Source organism: Zootermopsis nevadensis, unplaced genomic scaffold, assembly GCF_977971745.1.
Source record: "Zootermopsis nevadensis isolate Lab colony 2312 unplaced genomic scaffold, Znev_1.0 Znev_ptg000013l, whole genome shotgun sequence".
Classification (NCBI taxonomy): domain Eukaryota; kingdom Metazoa; phylum Arthropoda; class Insecta; order Blattodea; family Termopsidae; genus Zootermopsis; species Zootermopsis nevadensis.
The window spans coordinates 3,860,995-3,888,376 of NW_028259145.1; the positions used below are offsets into that span (position 1 = coordinate 3,860,995).

At 37.8% G+C, this 27,382-nt stretch overlaps 2 protein-coding genes across 5 annotated transcripts in view; one reads left to right on the forward strand and one right to left on the reverse strand.

Annotated features, from left to right (window-relative positions):
- The first annotated feature begins 997 nt into the window (after positions 1 to 997).
- Positions 998 to 6,248, forward strand: PIG-X (Phosphatidylinositol glycan anchor biosynthesis class X). Of its 3 annotated transcripts, XM_087348828.1 has the most exons (5): positions 1,000 to 1,293; positions 1,426 to 1,564; positions 1,807 to 2,118; positions 3,272 to 3,531; positions 4,133 to 6,248. In XM_087348828.1, the coding sequence occupies exons 1-4, from the start codon at positions 1,151 to 1,153 to the stop codon at positions 3,503 to 3,505; spliced, it is 828 nt and encodes a 275-aa protein (XP_087204954.1). In that variant the 5' UTR covers positions 1,000 to 1,150; the 3' UTR covers positions 3,506 to 3,531; positions 4,133 to 6,248. The 3 variants fall into 3 exon arrangements, with proteins under 3 accessions (XP_021934396.1, XP_087204954.1, XP_021934395.1); XM_022078704.2 differs by lacking the exon at positions 4,133 to 6,248 and having other exon boundaries at positions 998 to 1,293; positions 3,339 to 3,478; XM_022078703.2 differs by having other exon boundaries at positions 1,001 to 1,293; positions 3,272 to 6,248.
- The window catches only part of LOC110836956 (putative inorganic phosphate cotransporter), a 29,874-nt gene continuing 7,349 nt past the window's right edge, over positions 4,858 to 27,382 (reverse strand). For both annotated transcript variants that reach the window (XM_087348818.1, XM_087348817.1), the window contains exons 2-10: positions 15,149 to 15,285; positions 14,298 to 14,528; positions 12,429 to 12,516; positions 11,409 to 11,632; positions 10,904 to 11,053; positions 9,852 to 9,984; positions 7,342 to 7,586; positions 6,535 to 6,658; positions 4,858 to 5,213 (exon numbers count right to left, since the gene is read on the reverse strand). In XM_087348818.1, the coding sequence (XP_087204944.1) occupies positions 5,152 to 5,213; positions 6,535 to 6,658; positions 7,342 to 7,586; positions 9,852 to 9,984; positions 10,904 to 11,053; positions 11,409 to 11,632; positions 12,429 to 12,516; positions 14,298 to 14,528; positions 15,149 to 15,280 (1,389 nt within the window). In that variant the 5' untranslated portion in view covers positions 15,281 to 15,285 and the 3' untranslated portion in view covers positions 4,858 to 5,151. The remainder of the gene's footprint in view (positions 5,214 to 6,534; positions 6,659 to 7,341; positions 7,587 to 9,851; positions 9,985 to 10,903; positions 11,054 to 11,408; positions 11,633 to 12,428; positions 12,517 to 14,297; positions 14,529 to 15,148; positions 15,286 to 27,382) is intronic.

Below are 27,382 nucleotides of genomic sequence, written 5' to 3' on the forward strand. Positions count from 1 at the left end.
TTTTTAGTACCAATTAATGTCTCGCCGCCGCCACCACCACTATCGCCATCTCAAAACGGAGACAAAATATGTTCAATAATTTATTATACCATTTTTTTTTTCAAATTCTCAGCAAAATTATTTGATATATTTCATAATTATACAGTGTTGCACTTAATTCTGGGACGTTAAATAATTATCTCACTTTAATATTTACAAAGATTTCAAACAAAATGTACGGAGTGTGTAATGGTGAATACATTTGTCGAAAAAAATATTAATTTTAGAATTGTTGTTATAAACGATATCAAGGTTCCCTTCTTTTACTAAATGGAACAGTTTTTTTATATATAAACTACAATTAGAGCCAGATTTGAGACAAGTTGACACAATACATTTATTTCTGATGAACCATTACTGAGATGTCACTACTCACAGAATGAGAGACAAATGTATCAGTACGTATTTTACAATACTTCTGCAGAAGTTACCGTAATAACAGATCATAATGGTTACCATTTACATGCAATTTTGGAAGCGCTGATTTAAGGAACTCACGAATTGCCATCTTTGAAGTGACACTGTCATTATGTAATGCTGCATTTTTCCGTTGTTGGAAAGCTTTATCCTTCATTGTCCCTCCAAGAAAGAAAGCTAACACGTTTAACTGTAATAAACGTAGTAACCACCACCGTGACCGATCCAACTTTCAACAAACTGTCAATGAAGTATTCGTATCGTTATGATTGCACTAAATGAAGTAAGTATTCGATTTCGGTATTTTAGTTACTACCTTGGTAACCGTGACAACTTCTGTTGTATTCATCACTGTACAATTTCTGCATTTAAAAATAATTTTAACCACGAGAAACGGATATATGTCCTCGTTATTATATATTTTACTTTCCTGTAAATGCTTGGTTAGTTTGATTTAATGAAATTTTATTTGCTGATATTTATGCTGACGTTGGCAAGCGAATAAACATAGGACAAACGTAATTATCTCTGTGACCGAAGAATCTAAATCTGTGTAATCGTTGATTCGATAGCTGCTGGTACAAGTGAGGTTTGTTTGTGCCTGGATGTGAAAGTAATTAAGTGTCATGAGGTTATAATATTTATAATGTAAATAAGAGTGGTGTATGGTTTAGTGTTTGTGTTGGTATGCAAAATGGAAACGAATAACGTATTGTTCGTTGAGTGGATACTTATAATACAGTTGGCATTTTGTATTTTAAGTGTTGTGCGATGTAATGAAATTTGTGAAATTCATGCAACAGTAATTCGTCGTATTGAAAATGAGGGCTTTCATAGGTAAGAATCTATATATTTATTCGACAGACAAAATACTGATAGTTTGTAATTAGCAATTACGTTCCTTTAGTTGCTTTGTTTCAGTGACCAATAACAGTATAAGAATTTTATGGTATCACATTACTGTTGCAGAGACATACATTCTTTGGTGGAAATTGTAACTGGCTATTTCACACTGTTGGATGATTGTGTGATGATATTAGAAGAAACCATGCCCAGTGGCCTTTATGTAAACCCTGATCAGCTAGCAGATATGCGACGTTTTCGACAGGTGTGCCTGTAGAAAGCAAGGCTTTGCTTGAATTTTGTGCCTGTCATTTTGTGTTTTGTTCCATCTGTACATACATTAACTATGCTGAGAATTCTGATACTGAAAGGGACAAGGAGAAATAAAAAACAATATAAACATACTAATACTGTTACTGCCAATATACAATGTAAATATACTTTGCATTTCTTCTACCATCCTTTCCAGTACATGATAATTTAAATATCTCACATTTGTTATTACAGGTACAGGCTTGTCCTGTCGGTATGGTTGACATAGAAGCATCCCAGAAAGATTCACTCCCTCATTCAGTGTATGTGTACTCCAGCCTAAACCGCACTGAGAACCTCTTGTCTGCCTCACTGACATTACCATTTCATGTGCGGTATCATAGCCCTACCCCACATGGGGGTTATTCCATGGTGCAGTTGGCAGCTCCATCCCTTCTGCTTCACTGTCAAAATGATATGCAGTGTGTGCAAGGGAAGAGGATCCACGCACCCTGTAGACCTTGTGGTTCTGACCTGTGCCAGTGGGTCAATCTTACGTACAAGACAGTAAGTGATTGATGTCAAGCTATTATGTGGGTGGGTGGTGATTCCATGTCCGGAAAAAAACACAAAAATGCAATTTTCAATGTAACTCCTTTGGATTTCAGCAAAATATATTGAGCTTCTAGACTGTGGATCTAAGTGAAAGTGACAAATTTTAGCTCTCTACTCATCACGGGTTTTGTAACACATTCGGATTTTTAAAAATATAGGGAATTTTTGCATGTAAAAATTGCTTGAACTGTGACTGTGCTTGAAGTAGGGAGATCTTTTTGGGCTTATTTGAAAGCTAATGAAATGCAAGTTCCAATAAGATGTCATATGCTGAATTTTACTATAGATCAGCTTTAGAGTGACAAGAGTTGGCTTTTGAAATGTTAAAAATGTAGACCTTTAATTTAAAAGAAAAGTATATATGCTATTTCATTCATCATTTAATGTCATGACTGCTCAAAATTTCAAGTTATGGCCACTGTTTATGATGTTACAAAAAATATTGTCTTTAGATTTATTTTAAAAACAATGTTTATGTTCCCTAAACAATTAAATCTTTCACAAATGACTGATTCAGTTTTGGTGCTCCTGTGTATGTAGTTTTCTCAGCTTCCTGTTATCCCTCTTGGGTTCAGATATTCTTCTCAGCTCCCTGTTTTCTAACACGTTCAATCTGTTTTCTTCACTTTATGTGAAAGAATAAATTTTATACCCGTACAAAACGAGGTAAAATTATAGTTCTTCATATTTTGATATTTACATTTTATATTAGCATACAGAAAAACAAAAAAAATTATGAATTGCTTGTTAGCGAACATCAGTCAGATTTAATTTGCTCTTAATTACTATATGAATGCAGTTTTTATTTATTATCATTATTCCTAACTCCCCACCCCCCCCCATGTCTGCAACATTTTTTAAAGATTTACCAGGTACCATTATATTTTGATTAATACTGGTCCACCACTCCATGCTCAGCAGCTGATAGTACCACATCTGGTCAAGAAATCCCCTGCTTTTATGGAACCTGAACTTTCATCATAAAAAAGTGCTAACCATTGTGCAAAGAACACATTTTGAAACTCGTGTGCTCTGTTCTCTATTAATAGTTTATAATTGTTATTGAATAATAAATATATGAACCCCTCCCCCCTCTTGTTGGCAGAACTCCCCAAGTATCAGCCTGCATATACCAGTGGGAAACTTATCTCATTATGTCCTGGTCATAATAGTGACTCTTCTTGTGACGTGTGGAGGATGCGTTTACATCCTGTCTACGGTGGTAGAAGCGTGGCCTCACACTGCCAATGTTTCGAAGATCGGGCACACTGAAGAACATTCCCAACAGCCATCAGCATCATCTTATTGGCCGCATTCCTGTATTCTGTCACACGACTGATGTGGCATGTGAAAAGTTAGAGACTGGTAACAAATGATAGATTTTAATAATACCATTTCTGGTCATGTAAATTGTTGATAGAGAGGTTTACTGTGTTTATGTGAACACAAAAATCACTTTCTTAATTCAGGTCTTACTTCTTTCTTCTGCAATAGAGCATGAAGACACCAGATAATGTTTTACCTAAAGACATCAAATTTGCAGGTATTGAACATGACACATTTTATCACATGGTTCTGTAAGTAGCACAAAAGAGAAGCAAGTTAATGCAGTGCATAGGAAATAACGGATATAGAGTTATGATCTGAGAAATAATCTGTTGTATAAAGAAATTTTTGAAACGTTATTAATCTCTATTAGTGTTAATGAATTTTGATAATAGCCATCAATATAAAATTTCAGGAAAGTCATTCAGTGGAAATAAAGTTGTTTCGTAAGAAGTCAGACGACATAACACAGTAGTTTCTAGTTTTTAAGCCGTGCCTAAACATTTGAGTATAATGTGCAAGAAATTGTGCTATTGTGACCTTGATACTCACATTGTTCCTTGTTTCAGTTCCTCTGAAGCAGTTTGTGTTGAATCATAAGATAAAATATGGCTTTCTTTCTTTTTATGTTGCCACAAAGATGGATATGCTACTTCGTCAGATGGATGGGATGACCTGAGCCCAATCCCTGGCTAGGGCACTGGTATTATTTTCTTTCATCACATTCAGAATGATTTTATGCTCAACCAACCTCTTGCCATATTGATTCCAAAGGATTTTTTCCATAGATGTGTTCAGATTTTGAAGTTGAACATTCACATCCATCTAGTCATGAGTCTGAGAATATGTGGAATTTTATGTCACATTCTGTATACACCTTTTATGTTTAGGCACAGGAATAACATTAGTCTTTACACGTTGCTAACATAATAAAACTTTCGTACTTGGCTGTGTGACTCTTTAAATAAAATCAGGGTTCACAATGTTTTATGTAGATTGGAAAGTGCAGAAGTAGAATAAAAATAATCTGGTGTACAGTTAGGTTCAAATGTCTTTGGTATGAGGCCACTCCTGGCCTAGTTTGTATGCTGTGAGTATGTTTATCAAAGTTATGTAAAGTTTCCAGTTTCTATGTGCCAATATAATTAACCCTTTGGAGCTAAGTAGTACCTGTATGTATAACGTGTTTTAACAATCAATAGCACTTCATTTTGTATTTATGGGTCTTACATAATTATCAATGTAAAGAGGGATTATTTGAAGTCTACATGGGTCACTGTATATGCAGTGACATTCATACAAAGTTTGATAACCAGTTTCTTCAACATCGTTGATGACAGACAGACATATGTACACAGAAAGACATTTTGATATTGGATGTAAGTTTAATTTAACTTATACAAAACTGAAAGCAGACTAAAATGCTGCATAAAATGACTTGAATAATCTTTCGATATACAATTCAATATAATATACACTGTGTACAAATGATTTTTTCTATCATGTTGCGCTTGGCAGAAGAGCTGCATAAGTTCAGCATGTCTCTCTTCCATACATTATGCTTGCCCTTTGTACTTCACCACCACTGCTATAAATCAGCGGTACCACCTCGCCAAGGCAGGGCACATCTGTTAAAGCATGTCGCTAGTGCCATACTCTTCATAGCGTTTCTGTTGCCTGTGTTTTCTTCATAGCATTGTTTTCCGTGACTTCTATATCTCCTGTAATACAATACATAATAGCTTGTATACTTCAGACATGTGAGATTGTATTTTATCTTGCCAAATCATTAATTTTACAAATTTCCCCATTAAGTAACCTTAAATTACCAGTACTTATGCTTTTTCATATTGTCACAGACATGCGCTTTCAGAGCATGTGTTACTCGGGGCAACCTGGCGGGCCATGTGTGTTATGCCATCCAAGGCCTGCATATGTGCATTTGAAACAAGGAAATCATCAAATTAATTAGTGATAATCGTTGCAATTTCAAAGCGTTCCAACAAACATTCTGGTTTTATGCATGCCTTGTATGAATTATAGGGGTCCGCAGTGGCCGCGCGGTCTGAGGCGTGGGCCTTGTGCAACTTGGTCGCTGGGACCGTGGGTTCGAATCCCACTCAAGCCATGGATGTTTGTCCGCGTTTTTCTGTGTTGTGTTGTCCTGTGTACAGGTAGAGGCCTTGCGACAGGCCGATCCCTCGTCCAAGGAGTCCTTATGAATATTTATAGATCGAGCCAACAAAAAGTTGGGACCCGCAGTGCTCAGGCACTTGAAGAACGGGTCATTCCCAGTATCACAGTATGAATCATATAAAATTAATGAGTAATTGTAAAGTTGTGCCTGTATCATCTTTCAAAATGCTAAAGCAGTGAATTCTGGTACTGGGAGGAGGACCAGGAGGGGCATTCATATACATAAAATGGTATCAGGGAAAATTTACTTTTCTTTATATCAGTCCAGTGGAATTCCATCTCTGCATTAAAGTGAAATTAAACTTTAATCAACATTTACTTCTTGGAAACCAACCTGCAAGTGTCAAAACACCTCCAGGTTCTGGGTTGTGATTTCAAAAGTGTAGAATTGTAAGAACTGTTAATACATTTCAACAAAAGGATTTAAAATCTAAGGCTGTGACTGTAAGCAGTGGAAGGTATATTTGTTTGTGTTTGGTTTATGTAATGATACTGTTTGTATATCAGACTGCATAATATCAATTGGTGATGTGACTCATAAATAAAGTATTGGTGTGGAAGGAATGTCATAATTTAAGGTACTATCCTGTAGGGACTGAGGAGAACCAGAGAAACATCAGGATAGCTAATGTGGCTGAGATTTGATCCAAGTATCACCCATATATGAAGCAGTAGTGGTAACGAATCAGCTGTGATGGTCAGTGGGAGTGGAAGAAGACATCCTGTGACACTCCTAACTGAATTCCGCTGATACAGACTGACTAACGTGTTTAAGCCTCTTTTCAGCTGTAAAATGTGCACTGTCATAGAATTCGTACACGCGTGTCATTCATTACATTCACTTACTTGGCGAATCTGGTTCATTCCAAGACTGGATTTCAGCTTTCCCAAACAGCACAAAGAACAGATTACCACCAAAGTACACACCAGACGCAATGTAGAACACAGTGTGCCACTGTGTTTCATTTTCCTATAATCATAAACACAGACAGCTATATATATATATATACACACACATGCACACTCCTGGGAGGGGGAGAGAGAGATGCGCGCACAGACACAGACGTGTGCGCGCACACCCACCCATCCCTATCCCGCATTACCTAATTCCATGTTGGTGGTCATACTTCGAATGTTTGTACTTCGCTCAGTTTCAGAAGTTGCCTACAGTTAAGGAACTCAAGAGCATGTTCACAGAATATGTTAGTGGATAGTGGACCTTATTATGAGTTACTTGAGTGATGCTGACCACTCATCCCCATCTAGTGCCGAGGTCAAGAATGAGTAGGAGCTATACCTCCACTCCCCCCAAGCGCCTACATGGCGTATAGTGGGACAGCTTTACTTTTTTACTTTATGAGTTGAGTCCAGCCATCACATTTATAATTTACAACACTTATAGTGTATATTTTTTATTTTTGCCTAGGTGTCCCAGGTTTTCTCTTGCCTTGAGGTTTTCTGACCAATGTTTGGTATATATTTCTTATTTCTTCTATGTGCCCTGCAAGCCCTATTCATATCATCCTCTTTAATCATCTCAACAGTATCAGCAAAGAGAATAAGTAATGAAGCTTCTCATTGAGCAATTTACTCTGCAGAAGCAAATGTAGCCTGCATATAAGTGGATAGACGTTAATGTTGTAGAAAACTCACCTCATCTGTGACTATAAATCCGACAAGAAGTGGAGCAATAATAGACATGATGTTAGATATGCAGTTGGTAATTCCCATCATTGTCCCAGCATAATTTGGAGATAAATCGATATGATTCAGCTGGAAACCAACATAAACGGCAGAGTTGACACCTACAGCTAGTGTAAGCAATGCCACTGCTGCTGTGCTGTCGGTTGTGTTGGACAAAGTCAGACCAATCAGAGCCAATCCAGGAATCCAGTGCCCTGTGAACAGTGTGCATTGCAGGTTCTAACTCCGTGGAAAACATACAATTTATGTTTTTCAGATCAGATTCATTCAGAAGAGATGGAACAGTTATTTTGTGAATCTTGATAATAAAATACAGTTTTTGTTCACTAATTTAACATTCCACATTCTGCATATCAAACTTTGACCCATAAGGGTTACAGATACTACATGGACTTGGAACTATTTAAATTACCAAAAGGCTAAAACTACAAGAAGGAATCAAATCAGATTAATGGGCTAGCTCTTAGGCCTTCACTGTGACCACAAATCAGGTTTGTTAATACCACACACTACCTTGCCATAGACAAATTAATACAAAACAGATGTACATCAATAAATATTCAACATTTTTTCAGTAAGACAGCAATTGGCATTCTCCCTACAACTGTCGGCCACATAAACGTAAAGAAGATAGCTGGTATTCAGTTTAAAGCAGGTAATAGCTGTATTTCTCCGTAAAACTGGTTTTTTTTTTCTTGTAAGACAGTGTTAGCTCTAATAGTTCTAATTTCAGTCACTAAACATTTTTCAAATTTCAGTTATTTATACCAGTGGTATTCAACCTGGGGTACGCGAAGACATTTTAGGGGGTACGTGAAATTTAAAAAATATATATATTATTTTATAATAAACACTGAATAATCAGTAATGTAATTTATTTTAAATTTAAATTATATACTACGTATAACTTAAATTATACACCAACAACTTTGGGGGTACAAAGTTGAAGATAAATTATATCTGGGGGTACGCGAACAAAAAAGGTTGAATACCACTGATTTATACCACAGTAATTTTCATTCTGTGTTGTTAAATTTTATATGGCCTCAGTAATGGAATAGTGTATCTTTTCACAATAAAGCAATTTTAAAGTTATAAAATTGTTTAATTAAAGAATTTGTTGTGAGTGTTTGCCCTTGTGCTTCGATAAAGTCTATATATTCATATCAATGTTCTCAGCAGCAGAAAAGTTTTGCCCTTCATGAAATTTACTAATTCAAAAATCACACGACAGACCACATGTAAAGGTTGCTGACCCCTAATTTAATGGCTCCAGTTGTCATAAATCTTTAGCATAACAAACTTCAGTTTCATAAAAATCTCAGATATTAGAAAAATCTTTTTACTTTCTGTCTCCAAGGATGTGATCAGAATGTACCAACAGCAGTTCATTACAAAGGACTGCATGTATCGAACATTACATCTCTACTGAATAATGTTAAGAGTACACTCCAAATTATAAGCTACCTTAACTCAGGCTTTATAATCACAGAGAATGTGCATGTACATTCACCCTCTACTATTTAATATAATCTTTCCAAGCTCCTCGTTCCATATGTTACTGTTAAGAATCAACTGATCAAATTAACAGTCTCTATAAAATTACATAAAAATATTTAGTAACTTCAAGTATAAATATACATAAAAACGATTATCAATGACAAAATAATTTAACCTTTTCTGGTCATTTGGAACACCTTATGCACAGTCCAGTTTGCCATGCGTCACCATAACATATCATTAAACTGTTAACCCCAGTGCTGGAAGACCCATAATTTGGGGATTCAAATCCCCTATTTCCACATGATGAAGATTAACAAGTCTTGAATTTAAACTATTAGGAATGTGATGTAACACACCAACAAGGAGAATATGTTCATATGAGCCCAGCTGTTTTTCAGCACGTTTGACTACATGATGCATATTAAGAGCATAAGGAATGATGGAGGCACATCTAAGATTTTGTAAAATCATGGGAATTTGCAGTGGCCGCGCGGTCACTGGGACTGTGGGTTCGAATCCCACTCAAGCCATGGATGTTTGTCCGCGTTTTTCTGTGTTGTGCTGTCCTGTGTACAGGTAGAGCCTTGCGATGGGCCAATCCCTCGTCCAAGGAGTCCTACCAAAATGTCTATAGATCGAGTTAATGAAATGTTGGGACCCGCAGTGCATATCAAACGTCGTTCCCAGTATCCAGGGTGTGAAAAGGGAACTGATAACCAGAAAATAAAATTTCCAGAGATGAGATTCTTAAGCCAAACAGATCTTGATAAACAGAAGAGAGAATGACTGACTTGAAACTGTCTGTTATCCTACAGTCCAAAAGGACATACAGATGAGTCACCACAGAAGAAGATAGGAATATTCTTCATTTGAAAATTGAATGGACCATGAGCCTACACACGTAGCTGTTAATAATGATGAAATTTACAATTCATAGAAAATTTAATAAAACTTACCAATACTGTTGAATACTTTTCTTGATGTACCAAGTGATATTATGTGCCTTGTATTGAGAAAATCTGACACCCAGCTGAAGACAAAACTCATGAGCCACATGACAAGATATGGCAGTGCTGATAGGAGGCCATTCTGTAACATTGTGCCAAACCAAAGATAATTGCAGTTTAATGTTCACATCCTACTGATTATGAATATTGTGGCACATATACACGTTCTTTGCACATGTCATAAGAGTTTTGTAATATATTTTAATTATCATTAGTTTCAACCATACACAAATCGCTTCTACAGTTTGCCAGAGGGGTAAGAGGAGTTCATATTTCCCAGTGAATACATTAACAAAATCATATTTTCAAAATACGAAGCTAATGATAGCAGAAAATGTACACAACATGTAATAATCCTTTCAATCAGAAATAATCTTTCAGAGCTTGAGGAACAGTTCCAAATGGCAACATAACCTCTTCTGAGTAATGTTATTTCACTGTTGTGTTTGAGTTTCTAAGAATGACACATATTTTATTGAAAAACATGCTCAGCATAGCAAAACAGTGGGATTTTTTCTGAATAAAAGGTATGAATTGTCACCCTTGGTGGACTAGTGGTTAGCGTGCTCGCCACTGGACCCAAGGTTCATGGGTTGAAACCCGGCTGAGGTCAATGGAATTTTAAAAATCTGTAGCACAACTTCCTTCAGAGAGGAAGTAAAGCTGGCAGTCCCACGTAGATTTACGGCATGTAAAAGAACCTTGCGAGCATGAAACAATATGTTTCGCAAGCAAAATTCAGTGGCCATTTCTCACCCAAGTTTATCCCAATTCACTACTAGATGGCTCTAGCAGACAAATCAGGATTGAGTAGAAATTGTGAAGAGGCAGTGGGCTTGTCACTCACTACTCATAAATGCACCCTTCAAAGACAAAGAAACCTCCCACATGGGAGGAGGCCAAGGCTCGACTTCGGGCTATTGCGCCATAGAAAGAAGAAAACGTATGAATTATGGAACAAAATAATCACAAAATACATCTGAAACCAAACATCTACTTACTGACTGCAGATCAAACTTGAGGATGGAATTCATATAAGATGGCATCTCTGTAAGCAATGTCCAGAAGCCCCAATTCTGGCCACAGTGGGCAATGACTACAGCCCACAAGGGTAATGAAGTGCAAATTTCAAGCCAAGGAGTCTGACGTTTCTGTAAATTCAAAAGACCATTCATATTACATCGTTTATAACATAAAGAACCATTACTGGTAGATGGTTTATTCAAAATAAATTCAGTGACATACTTCAGAATTTATCAGCAATTTGGATTATAAAATTTTAGTCAACAGTTTAACTGAACTGAATTATGATACAAGACTTCACTGACAGCAAAATTATTACTCAAGACTTCATTATTTTTAGTCACAGTGAAAGCTTCATATCATGATCACAGTTCATTCAACACAACTGTTGGTATTCCAGATGAAAAACAATAAACTAATTTTGAAATCTGGCTGGTAGATAGATGCCTTGTGTGTATTATAGAAATGTGAACTACCACGTACTGTGTCGGTAGATACTTTGCAACCAAGGTTGGTTTCAATGTACAGTTGTTCTGCTTTTGAGATGAACCTGTGAGTACCAGGAGAGTCTGCTCCCAGAAACATCCAGAGCAAAACCCAGCATATACCCAATGCACCAAATATGTAGAAGATAGATGGCCAGCCTATTGCTGAAGATGCAAGGGCACCACATATAGGCATGGCTATGATGGTTCCAATTTGTCCTCCTGTATAGATAGACATTAATATTACAATTTTCAATTTTTGGCTGCTCTTCCACCTTCCAGCCAGTGCCTCTCAAATAAATTTACAACTTGTTTTTATTAGACCATTTTCTTGGATGTTCTAAGTTTATTCAGTCTGGAGAGTCACTTCCAAGAATATTCACCCTAGTGAGATTCCAGGTTTCAGGAATGTTTGGCCATGTAATCTTATAGGAATTGACCAACTTTTCAGAGATGTTTACTTCCTCCACCATCAGGGTGATGGAGGCAGAAAGCACTTGTAAAATATCAGTAAATTTTTACGGGATTACTTGGCACAACGTGCGAAATGACAGTCTTCATTTTCAACCTTTTGCAGACTGTATTCATGAAGACTGTAACCTCATTTATTATTCTATTATTTCACAAAGAATATGGTTATTTTACACTACTTCATGTTCAGACAAACAATTCAGGAACTTCAACCTGTAAGTTAAATGTGCACTTCTTATATATTGTACAATCTCTCAAAGCATCAATAAATTTGTTAATTCTCTAAAAATTCCACTAAGAGACGGTAATACAAATGTTTTGAGTGTTACAGGATAAAGGAGGGAAATTTATAAATCTCTTATCCACACTTGGAACTAGCCGTTAGCAGAACCTTCAAAACAAGGGTGATTATGGTGATGACGTGGATGGCTGTGATGAAAACAGCACACAGTTCTTTAGGTAGACTTAAAAATGTGATCCTAACTTTTGGAGATGAGTTTACACTAAACCAGCTAATAATTTTACTTCACGTAGGCTCTTTGCTTACCTGCATACACATACGTGGCAAATCTGCCTCTTTCCTCAATTGGAGCCCAGCTGGATAGAAGGGTGTGAACGGAAGGATATATGAATCCCTACAAGATGGAACACAAAATCAGTAACTAATTTTCTATGGCTGTTTCAATATGTAGCACAATCCTGGAAAACTCCATTCAGAAGTATCATGAAACTTTGTATGTGAAATTCTGCATTAAGAAATTATTTGTGTGTGTCCGCAAAAGATATATACAATTCATTGTGTATTTAGAACAAATATATAAAGTAGATTCCGGTTAATTGGGGCAGCCATTTATTTGGGACAAAGTTTTCTAGTCCAAAAGTGTCCCAATTAACCGGAATACACTGTATACAGAAATTCCTAGTTTCATGACAATCCATAAACATTTTTGAAAAGATACATAACATTTGCATAATGATATAATTATTATACCTGTTAATTGTATGTCTGCTGTTACTATTCAGTGAACCACTGTAAGCAGGCATGTGAAATTTGGTGTTACAGATTATAATTGTACTGGAACTCCAGTTTATCATGAAAATTATGGCTTTGAAATGTGATGTCAGCGGGTTATCTGCTTCTTCTGTAACTCCTTTATGCCTTCACTAGACCAAGCATGATTTTTATAAACATCAAAACAATTTATACCAGTCAACAGAAAATCCTCATGCTCTTATGAAGTGCCCCTACATGATTTGAAAGTCAAAGTGCAGAGTGTGATTAGTGTTTGGAGGAAAATAAGGCTAATTTTCTTTTGACACTCTGAAAATTATTTAGGACTCATTCATTTATGATCAACTAACTGAAAATGAAGAACTATGTGGCCCACGCAGCTAATAATATCCTACGAATGTACTGGCTGAATGTTTTGGTGACGAGCGATAAATCAAGAAGGATTGTGACCTATCCACTCATTTTAAATTCAAGTGTCTTTTATTTATGGAACACACTAAAAGATAACATATATGTGGATTATCTTCATTCACTACAAGAAAGTAATTAAAGAACTCTGCAGGGAATTTCCATCATTAAATTTTTTTTTTTTTGTATGTTTAGAATAATCATTTTTCAAGATAACAGGCCTGTACAGAAGGTTGGCACTTCCAGTGTTGCTCAAACTGTAGCAGGAAATCAGGCAGCGAGTAAATGGCTTCTCCTGCTCCGCTACGCACGAAACTTTGCCATAACACTATATAGGACCCAGACTCATGACAAACTAGAGACCCTCTATCTGCGCTTATTATTTAAAACTTTACTTTGTGTGTACGTGTTGAAAATCCCAACATGGCAAGTGTACAGAATTAACACGTACATATGAAATCTCAGTTACTGAAATTTTGTAACAGTTGCAATTAACTAACGCTACTGGAATACGATCTTCCCTGGACAGTTGATAATTATTCATCTAGTCAACAAGCATCTATGTAAGGTGAAAGTTTGTTAAGAAATAAATCAGAATGGTATTTCATTTTTAATTTATGACTTAGGGCACATTTAAATGATAGTACGTTGTTCCTAGAACTTGTTATTCTTCTTCTTCTATGGCTCTCTGGTCCATATTCGGTCCATGGCCTCCTCAATTCTCCTCTTCCATTCGGTCCTCTGTTAGGTCCATCTGTCCGAGGCTCTGATCGAGGTTTCGAAACATCTTCCTTTTTACGGTGCAAGGTTGTTAGGCTTGCGACCAACCCCCAACCTGGAGGACCAGGGTACCTGTCTTAGTCTGACCTCTCCCCCTCGACCAATCTGGCTAGGGAGGCCCTACCAGTAGCTATGCTACCGCCAGCATAGAACTTGTTATTAGTGTGTTGCATTTAAAATGTTTACCTTTACTGCCCTTAATAGGGAATGACTTACCTGGGCAAGTCCTTGAATCACTCTTGCTCCGCACACGAGACCCCAGTCACCAATTTCAGCTGCTAGAGGCGTCAGGACAGTGAACACTGAACATGTAAATAAGGACCCTGTGAGGAGGATCTTTGGTCCAAACCTCTGAGCAAGTTGTCCTGCTGGTATTTGCGTTATGACATAGCCCCAGAAGAATGAAGTCAGTATATTTGCTTTCACAGTTGGGTCCCAGTTGTATTCCTGAAGTAGCGTAATTTAAAAGTCAGTAAAAGAAACATTAAATATTGTAACGTGCCTAAACAATGAAAACTGGGAGTTAGTATTAAACAGACATGGTGTACGTACATTCAAAATTTCACACATTCCTAAATTTCTTGTTAAGAAATTTTGAAGCGAGTTTCCCCATCAAAACAGAGATAAAGGTGTTTGAAAAAAAATAATGTATTACTAAAAAGCAGTCTGAAAAATTGTGAATATTCTACAGAATAAATGACCCCATCAAAAGAGATAGAGGATAATATAATAAAGAATCCTAAACTCACAGCAAATTCTTTCAATACTTATTTCTTAACAATTATATAAAGAATTAAGAATGACGCTACAACCATAACAACAGGAGACGCAACAAGCAATTCCTAAAACCTTCCCAAAGTTAAGTCTTATGCCCACAACAACAAATGAAATTAAAAGTCTAATAAATTCTCTCAAACCAAAAAAATTCACGTGGTTATGATGAAATATCTACAACGTTACTAAAAAGCTGCACAGACCAGATTATCAGACAAATGCAATAAACTGATGGTTACTGATTTACTTTCTCAAAATGTCATCAGTACTTAAACTTAAGCATTAATACTTACAGGAAAATCGACTCCTGTCCCATTCCTGTCCATCATGGCAACGATGGCGACAGACAAGTTGACTCGCAGCGAGTACCCGACGGCGAGGCACAAGAACATGAGCATTATTTGCAAGTGTCTCACGCCAAACATCTGAGCTGCAACAAATCACAATTTTAACTGACCAAGATGAAGAGACTTTCTGTAAAGCTAACAGTTGCTCAGCCAATTTAAAAATTCCAAGCCTTTTATGGTAGAGGGGGTCACAGGTTGGCGAGGGGTCGACGCTTGGATTGAGAAGATTCTTCAACTTGACATTTCATTGAAGGAACTTAGATTTCATTCTGGCACACTAGCCAAAGCTGCTAGAAATATCTCGTCTCTTGCACGCATCCCGACTGACGTACGAAGGCGAGAAGGAACTTCAGCTCTCGGGATGAGAAACCCGAAGTAAAGACTGCATTTTATTTTATTTTTTATTTAGTGTTCTGTCTGACGACAGGTCCATATGAACAGGATCCTTCCATCCTTTTCTCGGACTGGGACCTGTTCATATACGTTCTTGGCAGATGATCCAGAAGTGGTTTGCCATTGCCTTCTTCTGTGTGTGAATGGAGTAATTGTTGGGATGCCACGGACGAAAACTCCGTGTTGCCTAGACCACGGCCTTGCCCAACACAAGTTACAAATTCGGGCACCGCCGGGAATCGAACCCGAGACCCCAGGATTACAAGGCCAGCGTTCTGACCGCTAGACCACCTCATCTTATTATTATTTAGTGTTCTGTCTGACGACAGGTCCATATGAACAGGATCCTTCCATCCTTTTCTCGGACTGGGACCTGTTCATATACGTTCTTGGCAGATGATCCAAAAGTGGTTTGCCATTGCCTTCTTCTGTGTGTGAATGGAGTAATTGTTGGGATGCCACGGAGGAAAACTCCGTGTTGCCTAGACCACGGCCTTGCCCAACACAAGTTATAAATTCGGGCACCGCCGGGAATCGAACCCGAGACCCCCAGGATTACAAGGCCAGCGTTCTAACCGCTAGACCACCGTGGCTGCAGAGTGCATTTAGTAAACCTTAAATTAGCTAGGAGTTAAACATATATTAAAGAAATACGATGTAAAATTGTGGACTGGATTAAACTCGCTCGGGATAGGTCAGGTACGAACCGCGTATACCTTGCTGCCTCCATCATCAGGACTAAAATCGCCTCTGAAACGTCTGTAAAGTTCTACCAGACTGCACGGCGTTATGTGCCGGAAGACAGTCATTTATCTTTTTAAAATCTGCGTTTTGTAGAATCGTTGGGGCAAACCAATGCGACGCCAAGTGGGAAATATGAAATTAAGACGAAGAAATTTACCAAACTTTGAGCTACCATGCGCTATCGTAAAAATCAAACTCCGTGTAACATAATCCTACGAAATTACCTTTTATGAGACGCTAAGGTTCAGTACTGAGTCCGTCACTGCACATTATTATCAAGGAAATACGTTCAGTCTAAAATCCAATTTAATATAAACCTTTCATCTTCGCTTAGGAATACAAAGTAGTTTCTTCAAGTCACGTTTACCGACTAAAATTCTGTACGCATTTCTGACATGAATTAATTAGGGTCTATTGCACTCGAAACTTCGCTTATCACAGTGACATGACTTCCAAGCTTCGAGTTAAAAGCTCGAACTTTTATTCAGAGATTCACGAAATTCGGCAAACGCAGTTATTAGTGAGTACAGAGCAAATACGTAGGCCTCTGTGTTTATGTACAGCATTTTTTAAACTTCTTTGCATTGTTAAAGAAATCCATTCCTTGAACTTTTATTTTTCCTTTGCTGTCTATCCAAGTACGTTCTGGCCTTGACTTTTATTTGCTGTAGACTTAACACCAGCTGCTCGCGAAGTTCATCACGCCACGCCATAGACGAACAAAATAAATAAATAAAGTGCTTCCGACTTTATCTCCTTGGATAATCGTCATACCCTAAGTAGGTTAATCTTAACATTTGTAGAGCTTCGTAAACATTGGAGGCGGAGACATTAGCGAGGAGCCCCCTAAGAAGAAATATAATTAGGTTATTTTAATTATTATAATTTAAACTTGTTTGAAAACTGCGTAACTGGAACTCACTCTCCCGATGCATTCAAGTCGACCTTTTTTCAGCTTTAAATCGTAACGCGGATTAATTGCCAATTACTCAGTAAATGTAACTAAAGAGTACACCATCAATCTACTACGGTCAACAAAAACCTATTTTTAAGTCACTAGGGCAGAACGCTCCTTTCGGAGCTCCTCGGAGGGGGTTGTCAAGTTTTTAAAAAGCAACCAACCCCTTCGGGGGGGGGGGGTTGCGTTTTAAAATCTTGTGTAAGAAACTAAACTAAACCCCCCGAATGGAGGGTTAAAACACTTGACCAACCCCTCCTTCGGGGGGGTTGGTTGCGTTTTAAAATCTTGAGTAAGACACTAAACTCGGCATTGTTGTGTTCCACAACAATGCCGAGTTTGTTTATAGTTGACATTGTTGATGACGTAATTTATTGACGACGACGAAATCACAAATTTTTATAGTAGAGAAGATTTAAAAATGATCGTTTATTCTCCACAGGATTTTATCGAAAACTCTCTCAACTCCATTGTTGTCGATTATCAGATAAAAGAATATGTAAGAGGCAAACTACGGCAACAATGCAAGGAAAAAATACCGTTTCGATACACACAGCCTGTTGGTGCGTTATATACTTTATACTTTTATACAAGGCCTCATTCACCTTGAAGATGGCAACTGCAATGTTTGCCGAAACGCTGGCTAACACCAAATATGCGACGAGGCTCTCATCCTAAGTATACATTATGCAAACCATTAAAAATTACTAAATTCAATTCAAGTTATATTTAAAATACAGATTATTTCGTAACAATATAAGTTAAAAGTAATCGTTTAAAAACTTTCAGTATACACCCTCATTACCATATTTCATTTAAATCTACGCAGTTTGGACAGAGATTGTACTTTCAATTTATGCCCTTGGGCTAAATCATTTTATCTGCATCCGGATCGGCTGAATGGTTCCGAATAATCATCATCTTTAACAAAGAATTTCACGAGAGATAATTACGAAAACAATCTTATCGATATCGATGTTACATACAAACAGTAAACACATTCATGGTTTACAACAAAATATCACAACATGATAACAATAATGGATGTTAAATCGGTTGTGCATTCTTCGGCGAGGTCCTCAACCGCTTGAGAACATTGGGTTCGCCGGTTCGATTCCCTCTCGATGTCTGTCCGCCTTTGTTTCTGTTAAGATGTTGCCCTGTGTATACGAAGGGCTGATCCCCTGTCCAAGAAGTATTTCCAAGAGATATGCTACATAGTTTCAGGAATGATTCTAACTGGAACAGGCTAGAATCCTATTTTTTTTACAACAACGAAAGAAATAAAGATGCAATGTGATACCCAGTTCGAATCTTGAGCGCGGTATCGACTTCGTACGTAAATTTTTCTCGTCACTTTCCAAAATCACACATTGTAACCGCAACAATTGTACAGCATTGAGAAGGCGTATTGTTGTACGAGTAAAAATCTCGTACAGTTGATGTTTTCATGTGCAGAGAAATTATAAGATGAGGTGGTCTAGCGGTTAGAACGCTGGCCTTGTAATCCTGGGGTCTCGGGTTCGATTCCCGGCGGTGCCCGAATTTATAACTTGTGTTGGGCAAGGCCGTGGTCTAGGTAACACGGAGTTTTCCTCCGGGGGCTTCTTCCCCGGTTTCTCCGTGGCATCCCAACAATTACTCCATTCACACACAGAAGAAGGCAATGGCAAACCACTTCTGGATCATCTGCCAAGAACGTATATGAACAGGTCCCAGTCCGAGAAAAGGACGGAAGGATCCTGTTCATATGGACCTGTCGTCACACAGAACACTAAATAATAATAAGATGAGGTGGTCTAGCGGTTAGAACGCTGGCCTTGTAATCCTGGGATCTCGGGTTCGATTCCCGGCGGTGCCCGAATTTATAACTTGTGTTGGGCCTGCAAGGCCGTGGTCTAGGCAACACGGAGTTTTCCTCCGGGGGCTTCCCCGGTTTCTCCGTGGCATCCCAACAATTACTCCATTCACACACAGAAGAAGGCAATGGCAAACCACTTCTGGATCATCTGCCAAGAACGTATATGAACAGGTCCCAGTCCGAGAAAAGGATGGAAGGATCCTGTTCATATGGACCTGTCGTCAGACAGAACACTAAATAAAACATAATAAAGGTTTAAAATACATTATTAGAAAATGTGGCATATACATTGTCTTTTCCCTTTGTGTTTGTCAGCTGTTATGCTGACTCAAATAACATCGCACCAGATTTATTACTTCTGTCATAACCTCACATAACCTAACCTAACATTTTCGCTTGGCCAGAAATGTTCCGCCGATGTTTAAAATAGACGGGGAAACCACTTCCTTGAGGATATTCGTCTTATTTATATGCAACCGAACGCTTTTATGAACTTAAAAGTTTTACTCACAACGCTTCTTTTGAAATAAATTAAAAGACAGTTTCGTGTTAAAAAATATTCCCTCGTTACTGTGCACCCTAGCCCAGAGCCGGGGATAAGTTCCTAGAAAGCAACCGCGTTGGACGAACTCAGTATTATATGGAAAGGGGCCGTAGGAAGTCAAAGTAAATTAATAAAATATCGCTTAATATTTATTTTTGAACACACTGTAATGCAATAAGTATCATCAGAAAGTTGACCATTAAAGTAAAATATCAACAGACCAACAGCTGCATGACTTACGTTATTTTATCTTCTGGTGTCATAAAACGTACGACTTTTCTTTGTTCCACTGTCACATTTCAATTTCAATTCTGGTTCCATGCTGCTATCCAAGGGCATTGCCATGAACAGCCAAATACGAGAAACGTAACAAGGTATCGGCGTAAGCGAGACTTTGACCGCGGATTGCGAGACTGTGAGCCACGCGGGAGGCAGAAATCGTGTCGTGGCCGTCGAGGTTCTACGTGCCCTGAATAAAATATACCTAGTAAAAGCTAAGGTCCTTAGTTTCTTAAACAGCATCGGTATTTTTCTCATGCTATACAGCGTGTTTGGCAGACCGCGTATAACTGAATTTTCTGTATATCAGATCTAAAACTTCTTGACGATGGTGAAGAGTCATTTGAATAAAAAAATTTCCTTGGATATTATCCATCGTCTAGTAAAATATAAAACGTAAAACGACGTTTGGATTTATCTCTTATTTGGATTCCGGTTTCGAATTAATGTTCATGTGTATTTATTCCCACATTTTGTGAGTTTTTGTTTTATTTGGCTTTATCGTGTTTAACGAATTTTATTTCTACTATTTATTCTTTTACGTTCCACGGATGGATGGTGTGGTGATGTCTTTTTATTCCGGGACTTACACCTTTTTTACTTTGTCCGGAGATAGGGATTAGCTCTATCTAGTGGGCCCAACTGAGTAGGAACCTGAAGACGGAGATAGAGCCCCCCCACCTCCGAAACGTCGTTTTACGTTTTATATTTTACTAGACGATGGATAATATTCAAGAAAATTTTTATTCATAATCATTAGCATTTATTTTCACGTGTATAACCTAAACCACGTTGTACAAACCCGCGTTTAAGCAGAGTTTGTTGTGAAATAGTGTTCGTCTGACTCAGAAAGAGAATCCATGAGCCAGTCAACCAGCCACCTAACTAACTAACTAGATGGCTTACCGAACCTGAAGGTTCATCACCGAATTAACCAAAGCCCTCCACCGGACCCTGTCCTGGGCCCACAAAATCCAGTCTCCTTCAACTCCTATCTCCCATAGATCCCGCCTGAGATTATCCTCCCATCTACGTCTAGGTCTCCCCAGAGGTCTCTTCCCCTCAGGCTTCCCAAATAGTGGACCCAACCAACCAGATGGCTTACCGAACCCGAAGGTTCATCACCGAATTAACCAAAGCCCTCCACCGGACCCTGTCATGAGCCAACAAAATCCAGTCTCCTTCAACTCCTATCTCCCATAGATCTCGCCTGACATTATCCTCCCATCTACGTCTAGGTCTCCCCAGCGGTCTCTTCCCGTCAGGCTTCCCAAATAGTGGACCAAACAAACCAGATGGCTTACGTAACCCGAAGGTTCATCACCGAATTAATCAAAGCCCTCCAACGGACCTGTCCTGGGCCAACAAAATCCAGTCTCCTTCAACTCCTATCTCCCATAGATCCCGCCTGACATTATCCTCCCATCTACGTCTAGGTCTCCCCAGCGGTCTCTTTCCCTCAGGCTTCCCAAATAGTGGACCCAACCAACCAGATGGCTTACCGAACCCGAAGGTTCATCACCGAATTAACCAAAGCCCTCCACCGGACCCTGTCATGAGCCAACAAAATCCAGTCTTCTTCAACTCCTATCTCCCATAGATCTCGCCTGACATTATCCTCCCATCTACGTCTAGGTCTCCCCAGCGGTCTCTTCCCGTCAGGCTTCCCAAATAGTGGACCAAACAAACCAGATGGCTTACGTAACCCGAAGGTTCATCACCGAATTAATCAAAGCCCTCCAACGGACCTGTCCTGGGCCAACAAAATCCAGTCTCCTTCAACTCCTATCTCCCATAGATCTCGCCTCACATTATCCTCCCATCTACGTCTAGGTCTTCCCAGTAACCAGCCACCTAGTCGATCAAAAGGATAGTCAGCCAGCAAGGCCACGCTTTCAGGAAAGCAGCCTCTCATCCAGTCAGCCGTTGAACAATTACAGCTCCTAATTATGACACTTACGTCAGCATATCAGTGATCGATGTAAACGTAAATCCAACGACGACATTCCAATCTTACGACAGACTGAATACTCCTATCGAATATGCTACGATATATCTAATCATAGAAAAGTTAAAAATTATAAAAATCTTAATAATCGTCGTATAACAAATAGAGATAAGAATATCAGGATGACTGATTGAATGGTCTGTGTCATGTTATTGTTGTTTGTAGTTCATGATAGCAAACTAAACCACAGGAATGAGACAAACACGTGGAAAAACCTCAACAAATGACAATTAAAACTGGGTTTATAGGTCAAATCTGAAGTATACGTAAACATAAATATGGTTCGTTTATTGTTAATTAAAATTTCTTCACGTCTAATTTGTGTTACAAGGTGTAACGCGTTACTTGTAAGATTCAGACGTCATAAACGAACTATTTAAACTCAAGATTTGAGGTTATCACGGTGATATGAATATGGATGATTGGGGTGATAGAATCAGTAATTTCTGGCACACGCGGCACGGCGAAGGAACACAAAATATCATCATCGTAATATAATCCAGAATGCTATCAAATGCAGACATTACAACAATTGGAACATTGGTGCTGATTCATGTAACTTATTTATTTGTTCAGAATTATAAGAACAATGTAAATAATATTTGATCATTTTCCATTTCTGGAAATCAATTATTCAGAAAAATGAATGTGTATCTGCAAGTTACAACAATAACTCCAACTCCACATTTTAGATTGCTTTAATTCATACTTGAAATATTTCGTAAAACAATGAAATAAATGTATGTGACACAAAAACAGAATATTTTCTGTGTTTATACTTTATATTTGGTTCAAATCAATTCACAGCATAGTTAAAACAACCCTGTTCAGAATCGTCTCGTAAAGCCAACAATTAAATACAGTTAAGATACGTCGACAAACAACATCTATTGAAAAGAAAAGAAAAACATTAACGTGAACCTTCAAAAACATTCAAATAATAAAACTCAATTCTTTACATTGTAGACTCTGTGCAAAAAGAAACCCCAAGCGCTTAAAAGTTTCGAAGTCCCACACCGGAAGTGATGTAAAAGTACAGCGCTGGCGTCGTAATTCCGGTGCCCTGGTGTGGCTTTTCTGTACCTCCCATTACAATAACGATTTATGCCAGACGTATGGTAAACAAGACACCAATATGTCGCCTAATTTGAATAAAAACATGTTAATGACTTCTCCGGAATCCCTCGAAAGCAAAACCCCTGTGAATGTGTTTCTTCGGTTGGTAGACCTGGTTCCCTCACAGAGCAGTCTGTATAGCAGAACAGAAGACGTGTTCAAGATCGAATTATCAAGTCTAAATATTGTATTTCTTTTATTTTCCGTGATTTATTGTTCATCGTCATTCTGATCTGAAGGTTCCGTGTTCGAATCTGACAATAAACAAACACATACTCGGGATTTGTTTCCGTTTCAAAATGTATACCAATTACTTTTATAAACAATATTACTTATTATTATGGTCCTTGGAGGATTGTTTCCAAAACTTGGCATCTTTAATAAGATGTCCAGAATCTTTGATCTTCAACCTCAGACTTCGCTCGTCTCGGCATGGACTCTGTATTACATCCCAATCGTAAGCATTTTAAATGGTATATGCCTTTTAAAATCTGGACTCCACGGAAGAAAAACTTAATTAATTTTACCTATTTACCTTAAAGTTGTGTTTTAATTGGAACACCTTTAGTTCTGCTATATCATTAAATTACGTAGCATACACAATAAAAATCAAGCCTTTGAAGTCAGGTGATCTTGAGGGCCAAAACTTGAAAACGAAGCGTTCAATAAGAACTTTCAAGAAAGATTACACTGTTATCCCTTAGCTAATTTAATTTTAAAATCTAAGGACCCGTATTTACAGACACTTTTTTTTTCGTGCATAGAGCAGTTTTTCAGCATTTTAAAAAAAACGTCCTTCATTTTATATTCAAATCGGCCAAAAGAACGTTAACCAGTTGGAATTTAAAATATTATCACGTACGTTTTGTATTGCTATAAATAAATAAAAACTGTCGTTGGACAGCGATAAATCAATGCTTTACGTATTAAACCACAAATATGGGATCTCATAGCGACTAACACAGAAAATATGGAAGGAATTTGAGGAGACAGAAAATCTTCAGCCTTATCTTTGGTCCTGTATTGTTTCGGAGACTTGATATTAAATTTTAATTTTTAATGCCTTATTTTGATAAAACAGAATATGTTATCAGAACGAGTGTATTCATTCTCGTGCCTGTTATCGACCGTGTCATCGCAAACGCATTTAAGTAGTTCGGGAACAAGAATCAGAAATATGACACACTTTCTTAAAATCTGCGTAATTCCACACAGACATCGAAGATCGGCAATGGTACGCGTCATCAGTCTATGGAACTGTGGAGCTGAATTGCCAGCTTCCTATTCCCGAAATTGGTTTATACAATAAAAAATGGCCCGGGTGGGGAACCTAGCACGCATGTGAGGAAGGGAGACGTGGAGAAATCGTTACAAAAATTTTATTCGGAAGATCTGGGCACAGATGGAATGATAATATTAAAATGGATCCTAATGGAACAGAGTGGATGGTTCATCTTACCCGATAGGGGCCGGTGGCAGACTCTTGTGGACACGGTAATGAAGCTTCTGATTTCATAAAAGGTGAGCGTTTCCTTACTAATTTTTCAAGAATAACGTCTCTCCATGCAGTTTCTTAGTTTGTAGAAGCTTGTGGAGAATGCGACGAGCTACTTACAAATCATGACTTTCCACTTTCAGGGTAACCGGAAAAGTGAAAAGCCATTTATTCAAATGAATTGGAAATACATTTCTTTAACCTGTTTCGAACCATCCGTTGCATCACCTCAGAGGACAAAAATTCTTTAATTTATCTCCTTACTAATATCGTAGTCATTTTTTCGGAACCTTGACGTCGATGCAACTTGTTCAGTCAAATATAAAACACAGGTATTCAAAGAACGATGTGAGCTTACATCGACGATGTATGTCATTATTCTTATCACGTGTTATCATTCAATTATGTGATTGCTTGTTTCTTCAAGGTCGTCAGTGTGTTAAGGATGCATTAGTAACCACAAACATCAAGCGAACTGCAACGGAATTAAAACGTCCTTCGTGCTACCCAGTGACTTGAACGCCGGGTCCAGATGATACTAAGGTTGGCAGAAGCAGTTCCTGTAACCTAACGTCGTCGTCGTCGTGGAGTGGACAGCACTCCCGTTTCAAATTTGGGACGTTCCGAGTTAAAACCTCAGCCCACTTCCCTGATATCCTAACTAATGGGTTTCTGATTGCCTTCTTCAGTCCCTGCAAAGATTGCGTTCATTAAGGAGGTTCCCAGTTCGAATCTCTCCTTAGGGTCATCTCTCCATAGTCTTTTCACGCTGATTCCGAGATAATTGATCAGACAGGTCAGTACCACGTATTTCCTTGCTTATTCGTCATCCCATCCATTGGAAATTCATATAACCTACGAAGATGAAACGTCATTAAACAAGCTAAGTGTCTGACATATTTTGAAATTAACAGATATTCGTTAAAAGTCATACGATAATCGCACAGAACTGTTACCGTGGCCATTGCCATTTTCGTAAACAAAAAAAATAATTAATTTTTTTAATCAGTCTCAGAGCAAAACATCTTTGTTGATTTTCAGCACTTCGCCTAGCCTGATGTACCACTGTATTATCATACCCGAAGAACTTCACTGTCAATCAAGAGGATGATAAGAATTGGTCCACGAATGTCCTAGAGATAAACATGCAAATTCGAATTCGTCTAAGATCCTGTAATCGAAGGCAATCGTATTATTTTCTGTTCTCTATAAATGTTTGAGGTCCAAGTTTTTACGTACGTAAAAATGATTCCTGAATTAACGGTTTTTAACTTCAAAATAGTTCGAACGGTTATTTATAAATGACGTACGTCCATATTATGCGCTTCCAAGTACAATTTTGCCCTCATTTGAATGAGCGAGCAGGACTTCGTTGAAACGGATTTTGTGTTTCAGGATACTAATATCTGTATCTACACGGGACTTCCCGACAGCAGTAATAACAGCTTCGTGGACAGCTAGAACAACGGTGGGGTTTCCGATAACCGGCAGCCTATCTGCATAACAAGGCACAATACGAATAATTGTTTAAAATATAAAAACATGGAGTTCCGAGTAAACTCACGACTTCATTCGAGGGGGTAGAGACGTTTTATAAAACGTTCTTTGTAGTGATGACGTATGGTTCCTCGTAAGTGGATGCGTTAACAGCCAAAATACAACGGCGAGTCAAATTAAAACCTTAAATTTTTTTCACAGATTGTATATCGCAGATTGGTTCCGTATAGGGTTTGTCGGTTTTTAAAAACCGGGCTTAAAGACCGGTTTTTTGGATAAATTTGTAAAATTCGAAAAGTTTTTTTAAAATTTAAAAAACCGGTTTTAGATACTAGAATTAATATGTAAAAATTTCTGTTAAATGAACTAAAAAAATTAAAGACTGAAATTAGTTCCAAATTATTAAATGCTTTAGAAGTACGAATTCAAGAAAGAAGACAAGTTGGATTGGTAACCCTTTTGCTATATTTGCTAAATCCACAAAACAATTCAATTCAATTCAAATCAATTCACAGGTTTCTTGAGAAACCTGAAGAAATAATATCAAATCCGAAGACATTGAAGGCCGAATTTTCAGTATTTGAGGCAACAAATAAAAGAACAAAGAATTTAGATTTATTATTTGATGCCCTGAAAACGATAAAACCAAGTTCAGTAGCCAGTGAGAGAGTATTTTCTATTTCAGGCAATTTTGTATCTAGAATAAGAACAAGATTAAGTAATCGTTCAGTGGATATTTTATGTTTTTTTGAAATCATATTTCCTGAAGAAAAATACTAAATGAAATAAAATTTTATAAGTTATATTTCGTACGGATTTTAGTTATTTTAGTTTTCTTTTATTTGGTTTTGTATGGAGTATATTTTATTTTGTTATATTTTTGTAGTTCCATAAATATTAAATAAACTGGAAAATTTTAATACAAGTATAAATATTTTTTACTGTGTTAATTTTTGTAGAAATTCGAAAACCGGTTTTTTGTATAAACCCCAGTTCCGTACAGCTTTGTAATTTTTCAACATCGTCCCAGTCGCGTTCAATGTCTTTCCTTGAGTGACCCGGATACATGGTAGTTTTAACAGGCGAGGTCAGAGAGTATGAAGGATGGTTGAGTCACTCGAAATGCATGTCCTCGATGGTCGCACAGTCAGTACGTGGCCCAGCGTTGTCATGCTGCAGCAAGACACAAGTTAGACACATTCACGATGTTCTGACCTGACTGCTAATTTCCTATGACTCCTAAGGAGGTCACAGTATGTAGAACGAGTGACTGTCGTCTACAAAT